The 23,937-nt window shown below is 45.2% G+C and overlaps 1 protein-coding gene across 1 annotated transcript; it reads right to left on the bottom strand.

Moving 5' to 3' along the window:
- Window positions 1-1,596: 1,596 nt before the first annotated feature.
- On the bottom strand, window positions 1,597-23,936 carry cdpf1 (cysteine rich DPF motif domain containing 1). The gene is made up of 4 exons (XM_070900613.1): window positions 23,650-23,936; window positions 8,305-8,417; window positions 2,746-2,857; window positions 1,597-2,004 (listed from the first exon to the last, which is right to left on the bottom strand). The coding sequence occupies exons 1-4, from the start codon at window positions 23,710-23,712 to the stop codon at window positions 1,873-1,875; spliced, it is 420 nt and encodes a 139-aa protein (XP_070756714.1). The 5' UTR covers window positions 23,713-23,936; the 3' UTR covers window positions 1,597-1,872.
- Window position 23,937: the final 1 nt, after the last annotated feature.

Genomic DNA, 23,937 nt, shown 5'->3' with positions numbered 1-23,937 from the left:
CCATGTTAGCTGATATTGTTAACGGTTCTCTTTCCTTTCTTCAAATCTGAATTGTGGAGCTGCTGAAAAAACATGCATAGTGTTGTGATATTTCTCTTCCCCCAGCTGTATGGCCCCAATGCTACAGACAACACATTTTTCGATATCAAAGTCTATTTATTACCAAAGGAATACATGATTTTAGTGCTGAGAATTATACTAATCTTGTTTATAAATCAAAATGTTGCGAGTGAGTGATGCATCCATCTAAGGAAGCTTTGGCGATGCCTATGCTCCAATATGTTTTGCCCCAGAGTAGTGGTATGGAGTTTACCACCAGTTTCTTATACGGTGAGTGCTTGATCTCGACAGTTCTGTCAGGGAGATATGCACAGCAGAAGCAAGGTGCATTCTGTCAGAATAAACATGCACTTCTGGTCATGAGTGGTACCAGGAAAGGACTATGAACAAGAATGGTTCAACCTTGTAAACCATGTACTAAGGATAAACATAAGTGGGGAGAAATTAGCCTCCTCTGTGCCTCCTGTTCGCGCCTGCAGGGAGCGATAACATAAGAATTAGGAGCAGGAGTAGGCCATTTGACCCCTCTAGTCTGCTCTGCCATTTTAATGAGATCATGGCTGACCTTCTAACTCAACCGCACTATCCCCATATCCCTTGATTCCCTTAATATCCAAACATCTATCGATCTCTGTCTTCAATATACTCAACGACTGAGCATATACCCAACGACCGGTCACTACCGGCTTTCTGACCGAGCACGGCGAGAGTACCGATGCCCGTGAACTTCCCTTGCAGGTTAGCGGCGGCGGTAAACCCAACGCCTCGATCTCCTGCGCCCCGGAGATCGTGATGTCATCCAGTGCGCAGCGCCTCGGTACCGGCCCAGATGCTAACTTCACTTCCACCCTGTGCAGCATTGCCGTGCCTCAACACTGGTAGCTACAGGAGGCATTGTAAGGCCGGCCAGCTGCTTGGGGAGTGGTAGTTAAAGGAATTGCTGGTGAGGTAAGGGAACATTTTTTATTCAACACATTTTTTTTCAATTTTTCTACTGCCGCAATTGATCAGCCCTGCACTCTGTTAGAGTGCTTGGGGCTGATCATCGCGGATCGCGGGTGCCATCGGTGAGCAGGGGCTTAGATTTATTGCAGAGCCTGCAGCAATGGTCCTTCCCTTTAAGCGCTCTGCCACTATCGTCCCTCTTGCCTGGATTAGCATTCTAAGGGAAGTGGTAGTGCTTGATTTAGTGCTCCACTTCCCTCCTGGAACGCTAAACCGCAAGTTCGCATCCGCTCGAATTGCATAGTGCCCGGCGATACTTTTGCACTTCCACAAAAGTTAGCACCCCAAACAGGGGGGCGGGGGGGAGGGGTGCTACGCAATTTCTCCCCAAAGGGTTTTTTTTCTGTATTGGTGACTGAGCAATGGGGCTGTCTTTTTCCTCTTGTAGACCAATTCTGTCAGTTAGTATTGCTGCTTCAGTCTATTGGCCCTGCAATTCAAACTGAAATATGCTTTCCAAACCTTCTCACCTTCATTGCGGAATAGATGCCTTCACAAGCTTCTTTCAACAAAGTAAAAAATATATATATATTTTTTTCTTAAGGCTACTTTATTTTTCCAATGTAGTTTACTTGAAACCATTTAAAACATGCTTCATGCAGATGATGCCAAAATATTGCTTGTTACATGGAGTAAATTTGCTGGACTTTTACAGCAAGTGTTTCCAACAGAAATGGCAGAGTTCATTTGGAATAAACTATTGACTTTTACTTCATTTTTAGAAAAATAAATGCCCTCTCGAAGGTCCAGGTTATTGTGAATGTTTGACTCCCACGTTTTCTTCTTAAAACTGATTCTGTGCTGTGTTCAACTGGAGCCCTGAGGGTTTTGCTGAAGCTGCTTCTTCTGTAGGTCCAGCTGAATCTCTCCAGGAAATTCATCCAGGTGCTCCTTTACACAGGGAATGCAGAATCGCTTTGTATAGAAAAGGCTACATTCCTAAAAGGATTATGAAAGTATTGCAGAGAGGGAGAAAAGCAGTAAGTTCAGAAAAAAGATGGTTTTCCAAAGAGTGGGTGTGCTTGTGATCCCACACCCCTCGCCCACACACCCTCTATCACAACTGTCTCCTACTCTCTTTGTGGCATTTAGCTTTTTCAAAATTATATTGCAAACTCCCTCCCACTCTTGGTCCTTGCCTCAGTACCATATGCCACCCATTTGCATTCTTCTGAGCTCTTGTTCAGATTCTAATTCATACTTTACAATGCAACAGACAAAAGCAGTTAAAATTAAGATTTTGAGAACCAGAGGTATGTGATTGGTCAAATGTCTGGTCTCAAGGAGAGCAGGAATGGACAAAGAAGGAGGCTTGCGAGCCCAAACCAAGACAAGGCAAGCTGAGGAAGGGGAAGGCTACGCAAAACACCTTCGGGGACAACAAGCAAGTAAAGGTAGCGGAAGGTACGGTCAGGTCAGCGAGCAGTAGGAAGGACACGAAAATACAGAATAGGGTAAACAGACAAGGAAGAGAACGGGAGAGGTGAGCAATGCAATGTAAGGGATTCTAAAGCAAAGTGACGAAGTGGCAGCAAGGGCAAGCTAAGGATGGGGAAGGCTCTTTGACAGAACAGGGCAAGGCAGTACACAAAAAGGCAATGCAGGTAATGGAATGCAATGCAATGGAGTGGTTTTGCTTCCTAAATTACTGATAAATAAGCAATGATGTGACATACTCACCTGCCCAACACACACGGCACTGTTGCACAGGCTACAGTGTGAGCCAAGGATGAGAAACTTGTCTTTTTGAGAGGTGAATGGATCATTCATGGTATAGCACTTCTCCAACAATCTATGGAAAAAAGCATGTCTATTTGTACAAATATTGTGGAATGGATGGGTAATCTCTACTCGGTCCTGCTGAAATCACCATTCTAGGTCACTTCAATGTTGTTCTCCAACAGTGGTTCAGCTTCTACACATCAAGCTGGTGCTAATGCCAAAGCCTTTATCTTTAATGGGCTTGAAAAACTTGTCATTTAGCAAATCTAATCTGCTATCGTTTTCTTGTATTGAGGTCACTTAAACAATATTCTACAAAGAGAAAATGTTTACACGCAAGTTTATATTTATCAGGGTTGACATTGTGTTCATGTAGTTCATGGGCTAAGTGCTCCACGCACAGAACATATTCCCAGTTTATTCAATAGTAACACATTCTTTTTCATTTAATGTTCTCTAGGCTTTCAAGGCAGAGAAGGTGGTAACTAGGCAGCTGAAGGAAGATGTATTGACCACTATCACAGGTCTAAGAAAGGTTGAGAGGAGTACTTTGTGTGGATCCAATCCAGATGAACAAATTCTACCACTTTCTACAAAGCTTTCCGGGGGAGTAATCTGGATTCCCATCTTTTTTGAGGGTCCAGAAAAATCAAGATGAAGCAATGAAACATTAGGGGCTAGAACCTCCACTTTTGTGCTTATCACCCAAAAATGGGCGTTATTTCCGGCGTGGGAGGTAAAAAAGGGTTTTCAGATCGCCGGCTTCTCACCCATTCTCAAAACACCTAGTTTATATTTTTGAAAATGGGTGTTACCATGAGTGATATCAAAAAGGCGGTAGCGTTAAATTTTTTTGACCCTCTGCCTTAAAGTGTGGCCATCCGTAGCAACGACATAGCAACGCTCGATTACCGCGATTCTGGAGGTCAAGGATCACCATGACATGCACAGAAGAGAGAGAGAGAGAGGGAGCTCAGAGGGACTGAAGGCGTGTCTGGGTGTGGTGTGGCTGCTTTGGGAGGAAGGAGGGAGACTTTAGAGCTTCACAGCAAGTAGGCAAACAAAAAATAGCTATTCCCAGCCACATATTTGGCCGAATTTGTCCTATAATGGAGGGAGAGGAGGAGGCATCACAGCACGCTGTGGAAACTGATGCTGGAGAGAGCAGTGAGGTGGGAGAGGAACACATTAGAGGCCACAAAAGAGCCAGGAGGTTCTCGGATGAGGCAAATGCCTCCCTCCTACAGGAGGTCGAGTCACTCTGGGGTCATTTGACACAGGGAGGGCATGAGAAGCCCACCCCAAAGGCCTACCAGAGGATATAGACTGAGATATCAGAGGTGGTCTCGTCGGTGACCAATGAGGTGCGTGAGGGAAACCAATGCCGCAAACGATGGAACAACTTTGTGGGATCTGCAAGAGTATTACATTGATTTACATGTACTTATGTATTTATATAATTTGATTTGTAACAGTTATGAGTGACTATCAGCAGATGTGAGGTCTTGCACTTTTACCGGGACTGTTTTACTCAAAGCCTGTGGTCATGGTGTATGTCTTTAGGTAAAGAATGATAATAATCATATTAATCATGATTACATCTGTTGGTTATATGTTGTATCAGTCTCTGTGACAGTACCTAGCAATGATATCACACAATGATCTCATGCCATGTCGTCATGTCATCTTTTACAGAAGAAGCTATTGTCGACAAGGTCCGTGCAGAGGGGGGCCACCAGTCCCCAGCGACATCACAGAGATAGAGGAGTGAGTGCTAGCACTCGTGGGGAAGCACCCCCGGACAGCCACGGATGCATCTGCAGACCCTGAAGTGATGCCACGTGAGTAAAGCTTACACCATTGCGTGACGTAAAGTCAATAGATGTCACACCAACTCATATCAGAACAATCATATATGATAGATGATTTCTAAAAGTGTCATAGAAATAATGCTGGCCTAATGAAAATCATTGCAATGCACAATATGTTGATGGTCATGAAATGTGATGTCTGCGATGATTTTGAGAGCAGTGGTACTTTTGTCGTGCATATGCTGGACTCACCTTGTCACCCTAGCACCCCCTTCTCCTCTAATAACCTCATTTGTGTCTTGCAGCTCAGCCAGCAGTGCAGCCCCAAGCAAGACCACAGAGGCCAGAAGGTGGGGGCACGGGACAGGAGTCAGCAGATGATCCTACCGCATCTAATGATGAGGAGATCCGATTGTCGCCCATCAATCCTGGGTCTGTTCTCGACAAATGAGAGCACGGACTTCTTAGAACCTGCATCGCCACGCTCCAGAACCAATTCCACCCCAAGGCCATCTAGTGGTCTTCCGGTCATTCCCGCCTCCACTCTGGAGGTGCCGGCCTCAAGCACCTTTCCACAGGGCACCCCATTTGTCCCCAGGAGAGTGCCGACCCTGCGGAGGCCTCGTGGACACTGCAGGTCTGTTCCACGAGCGCAACATGACAGCGGAGATATGGTACAGTTGTCCAGGAGGACTGCAGATATTGGTGAGCAAATCCTTGAAGCATTGGGAGGCATATCCCGACACCTGGCCACCATGATCGAGTACATTCCACACATGGCGGAGTCCCTGGATGCGATAGCCAGGAACACTGCTGCCACAGGCCTCCCACTGGTCCCAGAGCGCGGCACTCCACTCCTAGGTTCCGCACCACCACTGCGAACGACAGATGAGAGCAAGGACCAAGATCCTGCTTCTGCATCAGAGAATGTTGGCCCCTCGGCACCCCACGCTCCCGTACCCGTGCAACCACCGCATCTGCCTTCATCCCCCCAGTGAGGCACCGCCTGAGGAGCTCTTCACCATGGAGCGAGGAGTGGAAGGGGTAGAGATGGGGAGAAGGCGAGGGGGGAAGGAAAGTGAGGTGCATGTGCGCAGGTGATGGCTGTGTTATATCTCCATCTGGGTGTATGCAATTTGTTTTAATGTATGGGGGCTGGGGACCATGCTCCTGCTTTGCCTTTGTATTCTGTGTTGCTGGACATGTTGAACATGTGATTTATGTCAATGGTGGAAAAAGTGGGGTGTGGGCGGGGGTTGGGTGTTATTGGCTGTGATACTTATGATTTCAGATCAATGTTGGTATTAAACTTTTGTTATTGAACATAACCTTGTTGCGCAATGTCTCAGATAGCTGGACCGTTACATTGGTGATTCCTTACCATGAAAGGGTTAAATACAAGTTAACATCAATCAACTTAATCTTTAACTGGCACCAAGGTGATAGGCGCCATTGGTGTCTGAGCTGCACACACACAGCAGTGTGTCAGCGTTGTCACTCACATCAGTGCTCTTTCAGTCAAATCTTTCCGATATCAACTCCTCACGTAAGAGTGGGATTTAACAAATGCCAGCCACAGCGCTGGTGTTCATTTCAGTTAGTTCCACTTTTTGTGGGTGTTTTTTTGAGCAAGCGATATTGTGGGTGATATGTGTGCGAGGTGGTGAAATTGAAGATGGGCGATCTCCATGGCCGCTAGTTTGGGTAAATATGCTCTACGACAAAAAACAGTGGGCGGGCATTAATATTGAATCTCGCCATTAATTCCGTGCAGAAAGTAATGCTGGGCGATATTATGGGCGTTGAATTCGCCCATTCTGCTGATTCCGCTCAAAAAGGAGACTTATCGCCGAGTGTTATTTTCCCAATGGGCGGGCGGTGGGATTTTTTCTCGGCATTAAGCCCATTGAGAAAATAACGCTCGGCGCTAAGTCTCCTAAAAAAGCCCGTCAGTTTCCATTTTGTGCCAGAATGGGCAATATATGGGCGTTATATGTCATTTCAGCGGTAAAATGGTGGTTAAGTGAGCGTTAAGCATGCAAAAAAAATGGAGGTTCTAGCCCTAGGTTTCTATAGAATAAATGCTCAATGAAGTTAATGAAAGTGAGAAGCCTGATGGCCACAGGAACACACAAAACTATTACCAAAAGCAGTCCTGAACTGAAAGTAACTTTTGATCAGATGTTACTGAAAGTTGTAATTTTCCGATTTAAAATAAAGCATTGATTACGTTACGGAGGAAAGGTAAGGACCCCTCTATATTGAAGGTCTGTTATCATCAACTCCAAGATTTTGACATTTATTTTGTCAAATCAGCATGGTTACGCAACTCCCACACTTTACGCATGTAGATAGCGTGATTCTATAAAGGGATACTTCTCATCAAATATGGTAAAAGGTTGTGTAGTCTACCAGGTCAGTGATCTGTCTCATCTTTTCAATAAAGTAGTTTGTCATTTTTTGGGGGCAATTGACTTGCGTATCTGCCATCATCCCACACCAATGGGGCAGGCACCAGGCAATTCCATTCCATAACCAATTGCCTATCAGAAAATTTCTGAGGGTAATCTGGAGTGGCTTTTCCCTGGCAGTCTGCTTCAAGATCATGAGTGGTGCAGGGCTTTTAATGGAAAAATGATCAACAAAAATCCATCAATCTCAGATTTAAAATTAACAATTGATCTAGCATTAACTGTCATTTGCGGAAGTTCCACACTTCTACCACCCTTTACGTGTCAAAGTGTTTCCTAACTTCACCCCTGAAAAACCTGGCTCTAATTTTTAGGCTATGTCCCCTAGTCCTAAACACCCTACCAGTGTAAATAGTTTCTCTCTATCTACCCCATCAGTTCTCCTTAATAGCTTGAAAACTATTAAAACTATCACCCTTAACCTTCTAAATTCCAGTGAATACAACCTTAGTTTGTGTAATCTCCCCACGTAATTTAACTCTTGCAGCCAGGTATCATTCTGGTTTAAAAATATCTGTAGGTCTAGAGTTTCCTCCTTGGGCTCAACCCAGAAGTTAGACCCGAAAATGTGCCCAATGTTGCTCTCATTTTTGCGATGTCAAGATACACCCAAGTATTGCCCCAATCTCATTAGAGTACACATGAACTTAAAATGAGTACAAATCAAGGTAAACAATCAGGGGTTTCAGTGAAGATCATTTTTTTTAAACACTCAAAAAATTGCAATTAAAGGACCAGAAAATGATTTTGTGTCTGGCTGCGCCTGAAAACCTTGAGAGACTCCCCGAACAAGCGCATTTAGGCTATTCGCATTTGAGAGCTGGGAGCGTGCCCAGTTTGGTGGGTGGAGATTCTGTTCGGACAGAAGGTCTGATTGACGGACGTAAAAGATCGAGAAGACTTGGGGTGTATTGTAGTTACACGGGTAACCCACATACGCTCAAAATTCCGGCATCTTTTAAGCTATGTAATTGGTTTGCACACAGATTACAAATGTATCTGGGCGCAAACGTGGAGGAAATATAGGCCGTCATGTTTAAATAGTCACTGCGTACTTTAAATATAAACATGGGAGACTAAGCATGACTGCTCTTTCAAAGAACCAGCACAGGCACGATGGGCCATATGCTCCCCTTCTGCACTGTAAGTTTCTACGATTCTATAAAATAGATGGTGGGAATCTGTACAATCTGTCGGTGTTTGACCCGCCATTCTAAACCTCGAAAGTCACTAACACAATAGAGCGTGCATTTGGTGGTTTCTGTCCATGATAGTTGTACGGTGCTCTGAGTCCACACAGCCTGCATTCAAACAATCCTTTTGGCTCCGGCTCTTCAATGGACTGCATCTGAAACAAAGGTAGAAGAAATCATTTCAACTTCATTGCACTGCGCACATGGCAAAAGCAGGTTTTCATTTACAGACACATTAAGCAAATAGAATTATTAGCATTAGCACTCTTACAATTGGCAGCACACACATTAGAAATCAGTTTCCAGCTAGCCCCATGAGACTAGCTATGCAGACTCGGAGGGTCCAGATTCACTTGTGGGTTTGTACGCAGTTATCTGATCTTTATCAGTGGGGCACAACAGTTGGCCTTTATGAGTAGCGGGGAGAACTGATCAGTGAGAGTTCCTACTTTTAATTGTGATCCAATAACCCACTGTTTAAAGTACGCTTCATTGGGGGCGAGAACAAGATTTGATTTGACTGTGATGCCTCCCCAATGTTGAATAGCCTTATACCACTCACTCTCTGGGCTCGACTAAAGAATGGCAGCTTGCATTCTCCCTAGTTGTTAAGTCTCCTCACTCCCTGAGTTACTGCTGCCACCCCCACATTCCAAATTGCTGCTCGAACTCCCACGACCAGTCTCCAAATCGTTGATTTTTTCCTTAAATGTAGTTTACTATCTTCTCATTGGTGCTATTTTTCAATGTTTTGGAAGATGAGATTGTAACATTATTTTCGGTTCTGCAAAATGTAAATGTTAAAGAACTTTAAAAGGAAAGCGAAAGATATATAGATGGGTAGCAATAATAGCCGGTGGGTTAAAACAGGAACGCTCATCAATAATAAAACTTCTTTGATGTCCCTGATCTCCAGCACCTAATAAAAATTGCTCCCTATCAGGGGTCTAGCCTTGGGCTCAAGCACATGCCAAATCTGCAGAATTTATCATACGTACTATAATATAACCTCAGCAACAAAATGGTGACATATGAGTAATGCTTCGAATCTGTCCTTGCTGCTGCCCAAGACAGTGTGGAAATAAATTTGTACATAGCAGTGTACATGACATGTGGTTCTCTACATCATCGCACAAATATCACTGCACAAACCAAAGAATGAGCCATCGCCCTGTCAGCCCTTGTCACAACACTCAGTAAAGAAGTTAGTTGTGGCTCAGTCACAAGTGTCTGACTGGAAGCCAATTTCATTGACGAATCAGAAAAAGGTTTCTCTTTTGAGATGCTCAACAACAACAACAATTTGCATTTATATAGCCCCTTTAATCTAGTAGAACGTCCTAAGGTGCTGCCCGGGAGCATAATCAGACAAAAATGGACACCGAGCCAAAGAAGGAGATATTGGGATCGGTGACCAAACAGTGCAATTCCCTGCACCTTCTCAGAAAGCTGTACAGTTGTGGGTGTGCCGATTTGTTCAAGTTTGGTGATGCACAATAGACTTTAACCATTTTCTCCAGGATTCTCACTTACAATAATCTGCGCTAACAATAGATATGTATACAAAAGCAAAATACTGCAGAGGCTGGAATCTGAAATAAAAACAGAGAATGCTGGAAATCTCAGCGGGTCAGGCAGCATCTGTGGAGAGAAAAACAGAGTTAATGTTTCGGGTCGATGACGATTAGAACTGGCGAATGTTCGAAAAGAACAGATTCTTAAGGAACACTGAAAGGGGGAGGGGAAGAAAAAACAAAAGGAAAGGTCTGTGATAGAATGGAAGACAGGAGAGATTAGAGAGACAAAAGGGATGATGGGCTGACTTGAAATGGTAATGGCAGAGGTTAGTAAAAGGTTAATCTGGATAGGGTAAGAAAGGCGGAATAATGACCAGCTGCCATTAGAGACAGAGATTAAAAAATTACATAAGATCAGGGTGGGGGGAGTGGTGTAGAAGGGAGACAAAGATGGGCAGAGGTTATGGTCTGAAATTGTTGAACTCGATGTTGAGTCCAGAAGGCTGTAAAGTGCCTAATCGAAAGATGAGGTGCTGTTCCTCGAGCTTGCATTGAGCTTCATTAGAACAGTGTAGGAGTCCGAGGACAGAGATATCAGAGTGGGAGTGGAGCGGGGAATTAAAGTGACGGGCGACCGGAAGCTCAGGGTCACACTTACGGACTGAACGGAGGTGTTCCACAAAGTGGTCACCCAATCTGCGTCTGGTCGCCCCAATGTAGAGAAGACCACATCGTGAGCAGCAAATACAGTATACTAAATTGAAAGAAATACAAGTAAATCGCTATTTCACCTGGAAGGAGTGTTTGGGGCCCTGGATAGTGGGGAGGGAGGAGGTAAAATGGCAGGTGTTGCATCTCCTGCGCTTGTACAGGAAGGTGCCGAGGGAAGGGGAGCTGGGGGTGACTGCAGAATGGACCAGGGTGTCACGGAGGGAGCGGTCCCTTCGGAATGCTGAGAGGGGAGGGGAGGGGAAGATGTGATTGGTGGTGGGATCATGCTGGAGGTGATGAAAATGGCAGAGGATGATCCGTTGAACCTGGAGACTGGTGGGGTGAAAGGTGAGGACAAGGGGAACCCTGTCATGGTTCTGAGAGGAAGGGGTGAGAGTAGAGGTGCAGGAAATAGAACGGACACAGTCAAGGGCCATGTTAGCCACGGCGGAGGGGAATCCTCGGTTGAGGAAAAAGGAAGACATGTCAGAGGCACTAGTGTGAAAAGTGGTGTCATCAGAGCAGATGTGATGGAGACGGAAAAATTGGAAGAATCAAATGGAGTCCTTACAGGATGCGGGTGGGAGGAAGTATAGTCCAGGTAACTTTGGGAGTCAGTGGGCTTATAGTGAATATTGGTCGATAGTCTATCCCCAGAAATGGAGACAGAGAAGTCAAGGAAGGGAAGGGATGAGTCGGAAATGGACCAGGTGAAGGTGAGGGAAGGGTGGAAATTGAATACAAAGTGAATGAACTTTTCTAATTCAGCGCGAGAGCAGGAAACGGCACTGATACAGTCATCAATCATTCGGAAAAAGAGGTGAGGGAGGGGACCAGAGTAGGACTGGATCAAAGAATGTTCCACATATCCCATGAAAAGGTAGGCATAGCTAGGACCCATGTGGGTTCCCATAGCAACACCTTTAATTTGGCGAAAGTGAGTGGAGTTAAAGGAGAAGTTGTTCAATGTGAGAACAAGTTCAGGCAGGCGGAGGAGGGTGGTGGGGGATGGGGACTGGTTGGGCCTCTGCTCGAGGAAGAAGCAGAGCACCCTCAGACCATCCTGGTGGGGGATGGAAGTGTAGAGGGATTGGACGTCCATGGTGAAAAGGAGACGGTTGGGGCCAGGAAAGTGGAAACTGTTAAAGTGACAGAGTGCGTCGGAGGAGTTGCGGGTGTAGGTGGGAAGAGTGGACAAGGGGAGAAAAATATAGGAAGAAATAAGTTCTGTGGGACAAGAACATGCCGAGGAATAGATATGTATGTCTTATTGTGAGAACAGGAATTAGCTGCTGTATTTCAAATAGCTAATGTATTGGAGTTAGTTATATACAGCACGCAAAAGAAATATCAGAATTGAAATTTAAGATTAAAGATACTGGAATCCAAAATTTGTCAAGTTGCGTTTATTGAGATCACACTTAGTCTCATAAGAACATAAGAAATAGGAGCAGGAGTAGGCCATTTGGCCGCTCAAGCCTGTTCCGCCATTTAATAAGATCATTGCTAATCTGATCTGGGCTCAGCTCCACGTCCCTGCCCGCTCCCCTCTCTGTGCTAGTCACATTCCAGTGAAGTAATGTACTGCACCTTAAGGATAGATCCATGTTTTAATGTTGTATTTTAGTCTAAATGCAGATCATAAACTAGATTGTTTCTGGGAGTTGGAAGAGTGACTACAAGCAGTCATTACAAAATAATGTTTTTTGGGGGATGGAGCGAAATACTGACGTGTGATATTTTTGTATTTTTTTTAACAAGGATTAATAATTATAGCAATAAAACTAAGGCAGAAAAGATATTTTTAAGTAAAGATTGAATAAAAAAGCACCGTGATGTTTTTATTCTGCTTTGAATAGGCGAGTTTAATTGTAATTGATCCCTTGTGAGCTGCCACAGTTTTGATGTATAAAAGTTGCTATTTGCCAATAGATAATACGAGCCATATTCAAGATGCTTCATTGGGAGTAAATGGAAGCTTTATGATAAAACTTCTTGTGTGTTTTGTGCTTATCAATTTTCTTTATTCTGTCTCTGTTTTTCTTCTAACTGATTGAAACTGCTTGAACAGAGTGACCTTGGAGTATATGTCCACAGATCCTTAAAGGTAGCAGGACAAGTCGATAAGGTAGTTAAAAAGGCATACGGAATGCTTTCCTTTATTAGCCGAGGCATAGTATATAAGAGCAGGGAAGTTATGCTAGAACTGTATACAGGTGCAGCGTCGAAAATTCGGAACCCTCGGGACCGAGACCGTCTGGATTCCGGGCTTTTCCCGACTTTCGATCGTCTTTCTGACGTCATAAATCTCGGAATGTCAGAAAGGGGGGGCGGGGTCCCCGTCGAGGAGCTGTTCAGGCCGGCCAGTCCCGTCGAGTAGGTCGTCAGGAGGGGCCCCGTCGCGGAGGAGTAGTTCGGGCGGGGCCGGCCCTGGAGGAGGTGTTCGGGCGGGGCCCCGCCGAGGAGAGGCTGTTTGGGCAGGGCCCTACTGAGGAGGATCTGTTCGTGCCGGCATGCGAGAAGGCACCGCGGTAAGGGCAGCAGCGGCGAGCGGGGCGAGGTAAGGGTAGCAGCGACGAGATAAGGGCAGCGGTGACAAGGCGAGGCCCGAGGTCGAGCAGTGGTGGGGCCCCGAGGTCGGCGGGTCCGGATTCCAGAACATTTTATGGATTCCGGACGACCCTGCCTCCGATCGGTCTGGAGTCTGGATTCTGGAACATTCCGGATTCTGGAACTCCGGATTTTCAACGCTACACCTGTACAACACTAGTTAGGCCACAGCTTGAGTATTGCATACAGTTCTGGTCACCCGTTACAGGAAAGATGTGTTTGCAGTAGAGAGGGTGGAGAGGAGATTTATGCGGATGTTGCCAGGACTGGAAAATTTTAGCTATGAGGAAAGATTGGATAGGCTGGGTTTGTTTTCTTTGGAACAGAGGAGACTAAGGGGAGATTTAATTGAGGTGCATAAAATTATGAAGGGCCTAGATAGAGTGGATAAGATAGACCTATTTCCCTTAGCAGAGGGGCAAGAACCAGGGGGCATAGATTTAAGGTAATTGGTAGAAGGATTAGAGGGGAGATGAGGAAAATAAATTTCACCCAGAGGGTGGTGGGGGTCTGGAACTCACTGCCTGAAAGGGTGGCAGAAACCCTCATCACATTTAAAAAGTACTTGGATGTGCACTTAAAGTGCCGTAACCTACAAGATTACGGACCAAGAGCCGGAAAGTGGGATTAGCCTGGGAAACTCTTTTTCGCCCGACATGGACATGATGGGCCGAATGGCCTTTTTCGGTGTTGTAATTTTCTACGATTCTATGAAAATTCCTCCCCTACTCAATTATGAATGCCTAAAAGTAAAATTTATTGCATAATAAACATTTTTTTAAATCACAAAATGTCGCAAACTCACCCATAAAACTGGTTCTTGCAATTTTCCCTCCCTCACTTCCCCAAACAGCATATTTTTGGCCCTCTCCTATCCCTTCCTCCTCCACCCCTACAATCCCAGAGCCTTACTGGCCAGCTGCCTCCCCATATTCTGACGTAACAATGCCGATCGACGCAGAGATCAACAGGTGCAGCGATGCCAGCGATCTATCTTCAACATAAAAGACTAAGATCGCCAAGAGTTACCAGATGGCTCGGACTATAACACGTGCAAAGGAGCAGTAAAATTCTTCATATGCACAGGTGCGAATAAACCCCCAGTTTTAATTAGTCAGCAATCGTTCAGGTTCACTCGCTGGACACACCAGTGAAGAATGGCTATTTGAGCAAGGTACTGAAAGGTGCTGGCCAGGTGGAACCATAGCTTAACAAGCATCGACCATCGGGAGAAAAAACAGGAGCCAACAAAGACCAAATAAAAAACTGAGGCTTCGGTTTAACATATCATCCGAAAGACAGCACCTCCGACAGCACTGCACTGGAGTGTCAACCTAGATTTTGTGCTCAAATCTCTGGAGTGGGACTTGAACCCACAACTTTCTGACTTAGGGGCAAGACTGCTCCTTACCCACTGAGCCACAGCTGGCTCTTGGAATTCCTGTTGGAATTAAAGACATTTTACTAAAAACTAGAAAGAAAAACTTGCATTTATATGGCACCTTTCACAACCACTGGACATCTCAAAGTGCTTCACAGCCAATGAAGTACTTATTGGCGTGTAGTCACTGTTGTAAAGTTAAAAGTTTAAGATCACATTTGTTTAAAACCAAAGTTGTTTACAGTTTATTAAATTTTATATTGCTGTTCTACTAATTTTGTACCAAGATATACAGACCAGGGATCAGAAGTTCAACCCCCGGTCTGAATGAACTGATCTTACCTGGATCAGCAATTCAAACAACTGCCTCCTGATTATTATACAGTGACCTCCGATGGTGTAATGTCTGTAAGCTTGTAATGTTTGTAGTTCCACACTGTGGATGTGGATGTATTGTGTACTGCAACTGCAGAGTTAATAATAAACAGAACCAGGCTGTTCCGGAGGCTTCCGACAGAGCTGCCTGCCATGTTAGGAACTGTGTGTGCTGTGCTCTGTGAATATATCAAATTTGTCGATGAGATGGGATTTTTCGGATGATTTAAAGCTTAAATTTTGTTGGTGAAGGATTCAGCCAGCCGACAGAGAGACTTTGGAAGTTTCTGTTTTTGGAAAAAGTTACAAAAATCCGAGGTAAAATACAGCACACGGTGTGAACAGCTAGAGATTAAAATGGCAGGTGTAATGGGACATTTAGGCGAATATAGACACGACCGGGAACATTTTAAAGCATTTGTGAATCGGCTAGAAATGTATCTCACTGCAAATAACATAATCGAAGTTCCAGACAATGCAGTCCAGAGCCGTGCTGTGTTGGAACGTAAGAGAGCAATCTTCTTATCGGAGGCAGGTCCGGCATTGTATGAAAGGCTGGTAAATCTGCTTGTGCCTGACGAGTCAATGGACACAACGCTTAAAAAGATTTTAATGAAGCTGGAGCAGCACTATAATCCTAAACCGTTAGAAATTGCTGAAAGCTATAGTTTCGGGATTCGGAATCAAAAGACTGATGAAATTATCAGTGATTACATCGTCGCATTAAAATGCTATTGATGCACTGTAATTTTGGAAACATTCAAAACTGAGCATTACGGGATCGTTTTGTTTGTAGGGTGAAAAATGATGCAATCAGAAGGAAGTTATTGACGACGGATGACTTGACTTTTGAGATTACTGGTCAGACAGCGAGGTCGACGGGCATGGCCGAACAATATTCCCGAGATTAAATAATAATTACGGTCATCTGTCAACCGAGGTAAATTATCTGCAGGTTCAAAGTAAAAGACGGTGGGGGCCCAAAGTCTCAGAAACTAGAAATTCTGGCAGTTGGGCCCCAAGGTTTCAGCAACGGGCAATGGTAACAGAGCGTCGAAGTCGTGCTATAGGTGCCTGGGACAACACATTGCTCAAAGTTGTCCATACGTGAAGGCAGAGTGTTTCTTCTGCAGAAAGACTTGGCATCTTGCGAAGGCATGCCGACTGAAGGGTAAATCAGCATTCAAAGCTATGAGTAGAAATCCCAAGAGACTACATAGCATGGAAGAACAACAACAGGACGAGGAGATGTTAAGAGTTATACGTCATCAGGAGCACAAGGTTAATAGACAGCGATTTGGAAAGTATCAAAATCCAAATAGCTGTTGCGGGATTCAAGATACCAATGGAAATCGACACGGGTGCATCCGTGAGTGTAGTACCGGAGTCGCTGTACGTTGACAAATTGCGTGATTTCCAACTGGAGAAATCCAAGATAGAGCTGCGAGGCTACTCGGGAGAGAAAATTCCTGTGGTAGGTCGTATCACTGTACCGGTGAAATATAAAGATCAATTTCAGAACTTGCCTCTAATAGTAGTGAAAGGAGACAAGTCTGCCTTACTCGGAAGAAATTGGTTGAGCTCACTGAAGCTGGATTGGAGTGAGATTTTCTGCGTGGAAGCGAGATTTTCATCAACGGATGAGGTTATCAAGAAGTATTCGAAGGTGTTCTGCGAAACGGGCAGTCTGATCCAAGGCTTCAAGGCGAGTGTCAGGATACAGAAGGACGCTAGATCGGTTTACTACAAGCCACGTTCCGTAGTATATGAACTCAAGGAGAAAGTTGAGCAAGAACTCAAAAGACTAGAGACTGAGAACATTATTTGTAAGATAAATCGATGTAATTGGGCTACACCCATTGTTGTTGTACCTAAGTTCGATGGTAAGGTAAGATTGTGTGGTGATTATAAAGTAACTGTAAACCAGGTTCTAGAGGGTAATGTCCCCAATACATTGTCGAATATAGAAGATTTGTTCACAACACCGACAGGTGGTCAGATCTTCTCAAAACTGGATCTTACGAATGTCTACTTACAGCTTGAACTAGATGAGGAGTCCAAGTCATGTTTGACAATAAATACTCATCTAGGCCTATATCAATTTAATAGGCTACCATTTGGAGTGTCTTCTGCCCCTGCCATATTCCAAGGGGTGATGAACCAGATTTTGCAAGGTATTGAAGGGGTAGTATGTTATTTGGATGACAAACTAATTTCAGCACCAAATAGGCAAATTCATAATAACATATTGAATGAAGTCCTCAAACGGCTAGAGAAGCACAGAGTACGAGTGTCTGCTCATAAGTGTGTTATTTAAAAACTCAGCGGAGTACTTAGGGTACAGAGTAGACATAGATGGTTTACATCCAACCAAGGAAAAACTGGATGCAATCAGAAATGCACCCACTCCCAGGAATGTCACTGAACTTCGAAGTTCCTACCAAATTTGGCTACAGTATTACATCCACTGAATGAACTTTTGAAAAAACAGGTCCATTGGAAGTGGTCAAAAGAATGCGATACAGCATTCCAGGAGTGTAAAAGCAAATTGGTAGCGAGCACCATGTTAGCTCACTATGACATATCTAAGGAGATTAAGCTAGCATGTGATGCCTCTCTGTATGGAGTTGGGGCAGTGATCGCTCATGTATCACGTAGTGGGGAGGAGAGACCAATTGCTTTTGCTTCATGCACTCTCAGTGCCAGTGAGAGTAATTATGCGCAAATTGAAAGGGAAGCTTTGGCATTCATTTTTGGGGTCAACAAGTTTCACAAATACTTGTATGGTTGTAAGTTTACCATCTTTACGGACCATAAGCCCCTAACAGCAATCCTCCATCCAAAGCCCCCAGTTCCAATATTAGCTGCAGCCCGAATGCAGAAATGGGCTTTAATTTTGTCAGCATATACATATGATATTGAATATAGACAATCAGCTGATCACAGTAATGCTGAGGCAATGTCTAGATTGCCTTCCTCAGCACAAGCTGCACCCGATAGGGAAAAAGAGTTTTATTTTTAATACATTGATGAACTGCCAGTCACAGCTGAAGAGATTGGTAGGGCAACCAAATGTGACCCAGTGATGTCAAAGGCATATGATTATATTGCAAATGGATAGCCAAACCAGGTAACAGACAAAGATACACATCCATTCTTCATTCGTAGGAATGAATTATCAGTCGATAAAGATTGTATCATGTGGGGTGCAAGAATGGTTATACCAAATAAATTCAGGTCCAAATTATTAGGAGACCTCCATGACCAGCACCTGGGAATGTGCTTGACCAAGAGTTTTGCACATAGTTATTTATGATGGCCAGGTCTTGATAAAGATATAGAGTACATCGTGAGTCAGTGTACAACATGTCAATCAGTAAGCAAGCAACCACCATCAGTACCATTACAGCCATGGAAATGGCCTCCCAGGGTGTGGCTACATATTGATTTTGCTGAGTTAGAAGGACAACAATTGTTCATTGTGATTGATAGCCATTCGAAGTGGGTTGAAGTGTTCCCAATGTGTAAAACATTGGACATTTTACGAAGATTATTTTCTTCATTTGGCCTCCCTGAAGAAATTGTTTTGGATAATGGACCACAATTTCGTTCAGAAGAATTTGCACAACTCACGAGCAAAAATGGTGTGAAACATACCAAGGTTCCACCATACCATCCTGCTCCAATAGTGCAGCAGAGCGCACTATACAAATTGTAAAACGTGCCCTCATAAAACAAATTTTAGATCCAAATCCAAGGAAACGATAGTTGTCATTGGATCACAAATTGGCTAATTTTTTGATTACATATCGTAATACTCCTCATACAACTACTGGTATAACTCCAGTAGAGTTGTTTCTCAAACGACAGCCACAAACCAGATTCTCGTTGTTAAAACCAAATTTGGCACAGTCCGTAGAAGAGACACAATTAAGACAGAAAGAGAATCATGATAGAGGTAGAGTAAAATAGAGAAGTGTGAAATTAAATCAGAAGGTGAGAGTGAAGAACCATCACCATAAATGGTTAAAGTGGTTACTAGGAAGAGTGGTGAAAATATGTGGTCCTCGCACATATTTGGTAAAAATGTTTGATAATGGACAAGTTAGGTTTGTTCATCTTGATCATATTTTACCTAGACATGGAAGGAGTTGAAGGTGGGAATGATTCAATTATTTCTGACTCATCAGATAGCTTTGATACACCAGTAGCAAATCCTAAATCCAATGTACTGGAGACAAATCCAGGAGAGAATTAGAATGAAAGTCTGAGTCCGAGTCAGGAAAACAAAGAGCCTGAAGTCTGAGTGAGTTCAAATGAAAATCAAGGAAATTCCGTGGAGGAAAACGTTCCTCAGGATGAGCCTCGAATGAGTGTGAAATCGACACTATGTTTGGATGGTTCTGCTCGAGAGTGTAGGTATCCTTTTCGAAATAGAAAGCAAGTTAAATTTGTAAATATGGAAAAAAAAATGTCTATATCCTGTTATGTATAAAAATTTAAGTTATGTATGATGTTTGTTATAGTAACTTCTTCATTAAGGAAGGAGAAGTGTAATGTCTATAAGCTTGTAAGGGTTTTGGAGTGAGTTAAGAACACTGTCAAAATCAATAATACAGATCAACTTTTTTTTAACCTGTCTATATAGAAGTGTAAATTTGTTATTTTCAGAAGTTCTTTCATTTTTTTTTTACTCACTCACACACCACCACCGAAAGCAGGGCTGAAGGGTCGTAGCTTTGGCCGGCAGAATCAGCCCTACGCCCAGACACAGCGGCTCGGGGCTCGGTTACAAAACAAGCCACAGTAGGGGGGGGAGTGAGAGAAAGAGAGGGAGAGAGAGAGCGAGGTACCAATTGGAAGGCTTCGAGCCCGGGAAGCGAGGTACCTTCTGCACTGCAATGAGTGGGGAGTGGGGGGAGAGAGAGAGAAGGGGGGAAGTCATAATATTCCAATTAGTTAAGGGGGGGGAGGAGAGAGAAGTCACAAGACTCCAATTAGTAAATGGAGGATGGGGAAGAGAGGATAAATCACAAGACCTTTGGATGTGGGCCATCCATACAGACCTTGGGGAGAGAGAGAACTGAAAACTTGTCCTGTTTTCCTGCCGTTTTGAGCTTCTTTCAAAGGTTAAATTTAAGTATGGGGGCAATACTGACAATGCCATACCTTGTGCGAGCCTTCTGCATCATGGTAGGAGACAATTGATTCAACTTCATCGCATCAGGAACATCAGAGTCCGTAGGGTGCTGGGCAGGAGGCCTTACCCACCTCAGGTATGTCGAGACAGGCATTCATACCGCCACCTGAGTGATGCAGACTGTGTCAGCAGGCTGTGTTTCCGCAAAGAAGTTGTAAGTGAGATCTGTGAGCTGGTCAAAGCAGACCTGCAACCTAGAAGCATCAGGAGGATTGCTTTGTCAGTTGAAGTGAAGGTTACAGCTGCACTTTCATTCTATGCCTCCGGGTCATTTCAAGCTACAACTGGGGATGTGTGTGCCATCTCTCAACATGCAACACATGTCTCCAGGTCACGGCTGCACTGTATGCGCGTAGGAATGACTTCATAAAGTTCCCCATGACCGCCCAAGTAATCCATGACAAGGCTGTGGGTTTCTCCAGGATTGCTGGTTTCCCAAAGGTACAGGGCTGCATTGATTGTACCCACATCGCTTTGCAAGTATCTTTGAAGGATTCCGAGATGTATAGGAACAGAAAAGGCTTCCACTCCATTAATGTGCAGCTCGTGTGTGACGACATGCACCATATCATGTTAGTCGATGCAAGATACCCTGGCAGCACCCATGATGCGTTCATCCTACATGACAGCAATATATCTGCCATGTTTCAGCAGCTGCAGCCAGAAGGGCAGAGCTGGCTACTAGGAGACAAAGGGTACGGCCTCCCCACCTGGCTCATGATGCCCCGACACGTAACCCGGACGGAAGCTGACCGTCAATACAACATTTTGCACATTGCGACGTGCAGCATCATTGAGAGGACCAAGGGCATATTGAAACAGCGTTTCCAATGCCTAGACCATTCCAGGGGCTACTTGCTATACTCCCCTGAGATTGTTGGTCAGTTCACTGTTGTGTGCTGCATACTGCGTAACTTAGCCATCATGAGGTAGTGGAAGACCCACCTGCGGTGAGAGTGGCTGATGATAATGATGTGGAAGATGCAGGAGGAGGAGGAGGAGGAAGACGACAAGGATAAGGAAGCCATGCAAGTACCTGAGGCTGGAGCACGACGGCAGTGGAGGCCATCGTGCCCCTTTAACAATTGCTCAAGCCTTGCGCCAGCAGCTCATCCGTGAACACTTTACTGATGCCTGAGGGCTCAGTGACAACTATTCCACATGGACATGTTTACTGTTCCGTAATATTGGGGTCAAGTTTCGGCCTGGGTTGCTCCTATTTTTTTGGAGCAACTGGTTTAGAATGGAGTATCTTAGAAATTGCAATTCTCGGCATTTAGTTTGCTCCAGTTCTAGTCAGTTAGTACAGTTTCATTTTGGAACAGATTTTTTTTTTCCAAAAGGGGGCATGTCCGGCCACTTACGCCCGTTTTGAAAGTTTAGGCAGCGAAAACTTACTCCAAACTAACTTAGAATGGAGTAAGTGGAGATTTTTGTACGCTCAGAAAAACCTTGCCTGCACTTTACAAATCAGGCGTAGGTTACAAATCAGGCGTAGGGAACGAGGTGGGGGGGGTGGGGGGGGGGGCCGGAAGGGAAGTAATTAAATTCTACAAGCATTCAACAGTCATACTTATACAAATAAAGAGCCATCCTGACTAAAAAATTATACAGAAAGCAAAGACAAAATATTGAATATTCCTACCTGTGTGAAGCAGCAGCAGCCTTCGAGCTGCGGTGCTACAGGCAGGCCTTCCATGTAGGAGACAGGGGCGGCATCAGTGACTCGACGGCAACCCAACAACAGCAGCATCAAGCAGCCTTCAAGCTGCAGTGCTTCAGGCAGGCTTTCCTTCCATGTAGGAGACAGGGGCGGTGTCAGTGGCTCGATGGCAACCGAAGACACAGCAAGCAGCCTTCGAGCTGCGAAGGAAACTGAGGCCATTCGGTCAAGGACAGGGAGAGGCAGCCAGATCGCCAGTTTGAAACTTAAATTTGCAGAATGGGTGCTGCATTGTCAACACCACGGATTATGCAATGGTTCGCCAGCAATTCACTGCATAGGAGAGAATTGATTAGAGCTCACCGCACCAGGAAAGTCATATCCCGTAGGCTGATGGGCAGGAGACCTTACCCACGTCGGCAATATCGAGCCAGGCACTCGTACCTGGGCATGAGCGAGGCTGATTGTGTCAAAAGGCTGTATTTCCACAGAGAAGTTGTCGTTGAGATCTGTGATATGCTGTGAGCAGATTTGCAGTCCAGAAGCAGAACGCCAACTGCCTTGTCTGTTGAAGTGAAGGTAACAGCTGCACTTGCCTTCTATGACTCGGGGTCATTTCAGGCTACAACTGGAGATATGTGCGCCATCTCTCAACGTGCAATACATGCCTGCGTTTACCAGGTCACGGCTGCACTGTACGCGCGGAGGAATGACTTCATCAATTTCCCAATGACCGCACAAGCAATCCATGAGAGGGCTGCGGGCTTCTTCAGGATTGCCGGCTTCCCAAAGGTACAGGGCTGTATTGATTGTACCCATATAGCCTTGCGAGCACCTGTGGAGGATTCCGAGCAGTACAGGAATAGAAAAGGTTTCCACTCCATCAATGTGCAGCTCGTGTGTGACGACATGCAGCGCATCATGTCAGTCGATGCGAGATACCCTGGCAGCACCCATGATGCGTTCATCCTATGCGACAGCATTATATCTGACATGTTTGAGCAGCAGCCAGAAGGGCAGAGCTGGCTACTGGGAGACAAAGAGTACGGCCTGACCACCTGGCTCATGACGCCCCTACGCGTGACATAGACAGAAGCTGACCGTCAATACAACATGGCACACATTGCGACACGCAGCATCATTGAGAGGACCATTGGCATATAGAAACAGCGTTTCCGATGCCTGGGCCATTCCGGAGGCCACTTGCAATACTCTCCTCAGATTGACGGTCACTTCACTGTTGTGTGCTGCATGCTCCATAACTTAGCCATCATGAGGCAGCAGGAGCTGGTAGTGGAACCAGAAGATCCACGTGAGGGTCCAGTGCATGATGATAGTATTACGGAAGAGCAGGATGTGGATGAAGATGACGATCAGGAAAGCATGCAAGTGTTTCTGAACTTGGTACCAAGCTTATTCTTTCTAACGTCTCGGGTACGGCGCACCTTTTCGGGTTAGGGGTGGGGGTGGGGGGGTATCGGCGTCAGGCGGCAAGTTGGAGGGCCCAGGCGGCAAGTTGGAGGGCCCGGCTTGAGGCACTTCAGAGGCTGGTGTGGGGATTGAAGTGGGAGTGACAGTTGATTCTGTCAATGGGCGCGGGGGTCTGGGCGTGTTCCCTTATTGCAGTAGCTAACTCCAACATGCTGTCCCTCAGGCGTCGTGACAGTGTCTCAATGACCTGCAACATTCCCTCCCTCATGTTGGTCAAAACTGTCTGCACTACCTGCAACATTCGCTCCCTCATGGTCAGTGACGTGGTTTGTACTACCTCTGACATTCCCTCCCTCACGGTCAATGACGTGATTTGCATTAACTCTGACATTCCCTCCCTCATGGCCACTATTCCCTCACTCATGGTCCCGGATATCATTCCCATTTCTCGTGTCATTGCTGTTACTTCTCCCGAAGGTCCCGCCACCTCATTACTCACCCCACTGATGGCGTCCAGGAGTGATCGGGTAAGGGCAATGCTCTCCGCACTCAATGACATCATCTGAACCACATCTGTTAGATCCTGTACTTCAGGAGAACGCGGTCCAGCTCTCCTTCCCCTCCTCCCCACAGGTGTGCCTCGCTGCACTCCAACACTGGGACCCGCAATCTCGGATGGTATGAAACCATGGAATGTCCCATCAGCACTCAAACCACTAGTCAAGAAAGGGGTTGTCACCTCAATGAGCAGCACCTCCTCCAAAGTCAGTACAACAGTGAGAGCTTC

The sequence above is a fragment of the Pristiophorus japonicus genome, chromosome 15 (assembly GCF_044704955.1).
Source record: "Pristiophorus japonicus isolate sPriJap1 chromosome 15, sPriJap1.hap1, whole genome shotgun sequence".
Taxonomy (NCBI): domain Eukaryota; kingdom Metazoa; phylum Chordata; class Chondrichthyes; family Pristiophoridae; genus Pristiophorus; species Pristiophorus japonicus.
This window is presented reverse-complemented; position numbering and strand designations above follow the sequence as displayed.

What these genes read in the sequence shown, in the direction of transcription:
- cdpf1 (XM_070900613.1), bottom strand. Translation starts at nt 23,712, where the DNA reads ATGATGTCATTGAGTGCGGAGAGCATTGCCCTTACCCGATCACTCCTG. An exon ending in TCCTGGACGCCATCAGTGGG is followed by an intron (nt 8,418 to 23,649) that starts GTGAGTAATGAG and finishes CCTTTGTTTCAG; the next exon opens with ATGCAGTCCATTGAAGAGCC. An exon ending in CCAAATGCACGCTCTATTGT is followed by an intron (nt 2,858 to 8,304) that starts GTTAGTGACTTT and finishes TTTTTTCCATAG; the next exon opens with ATTGTTGGAGAAGTGCTATA.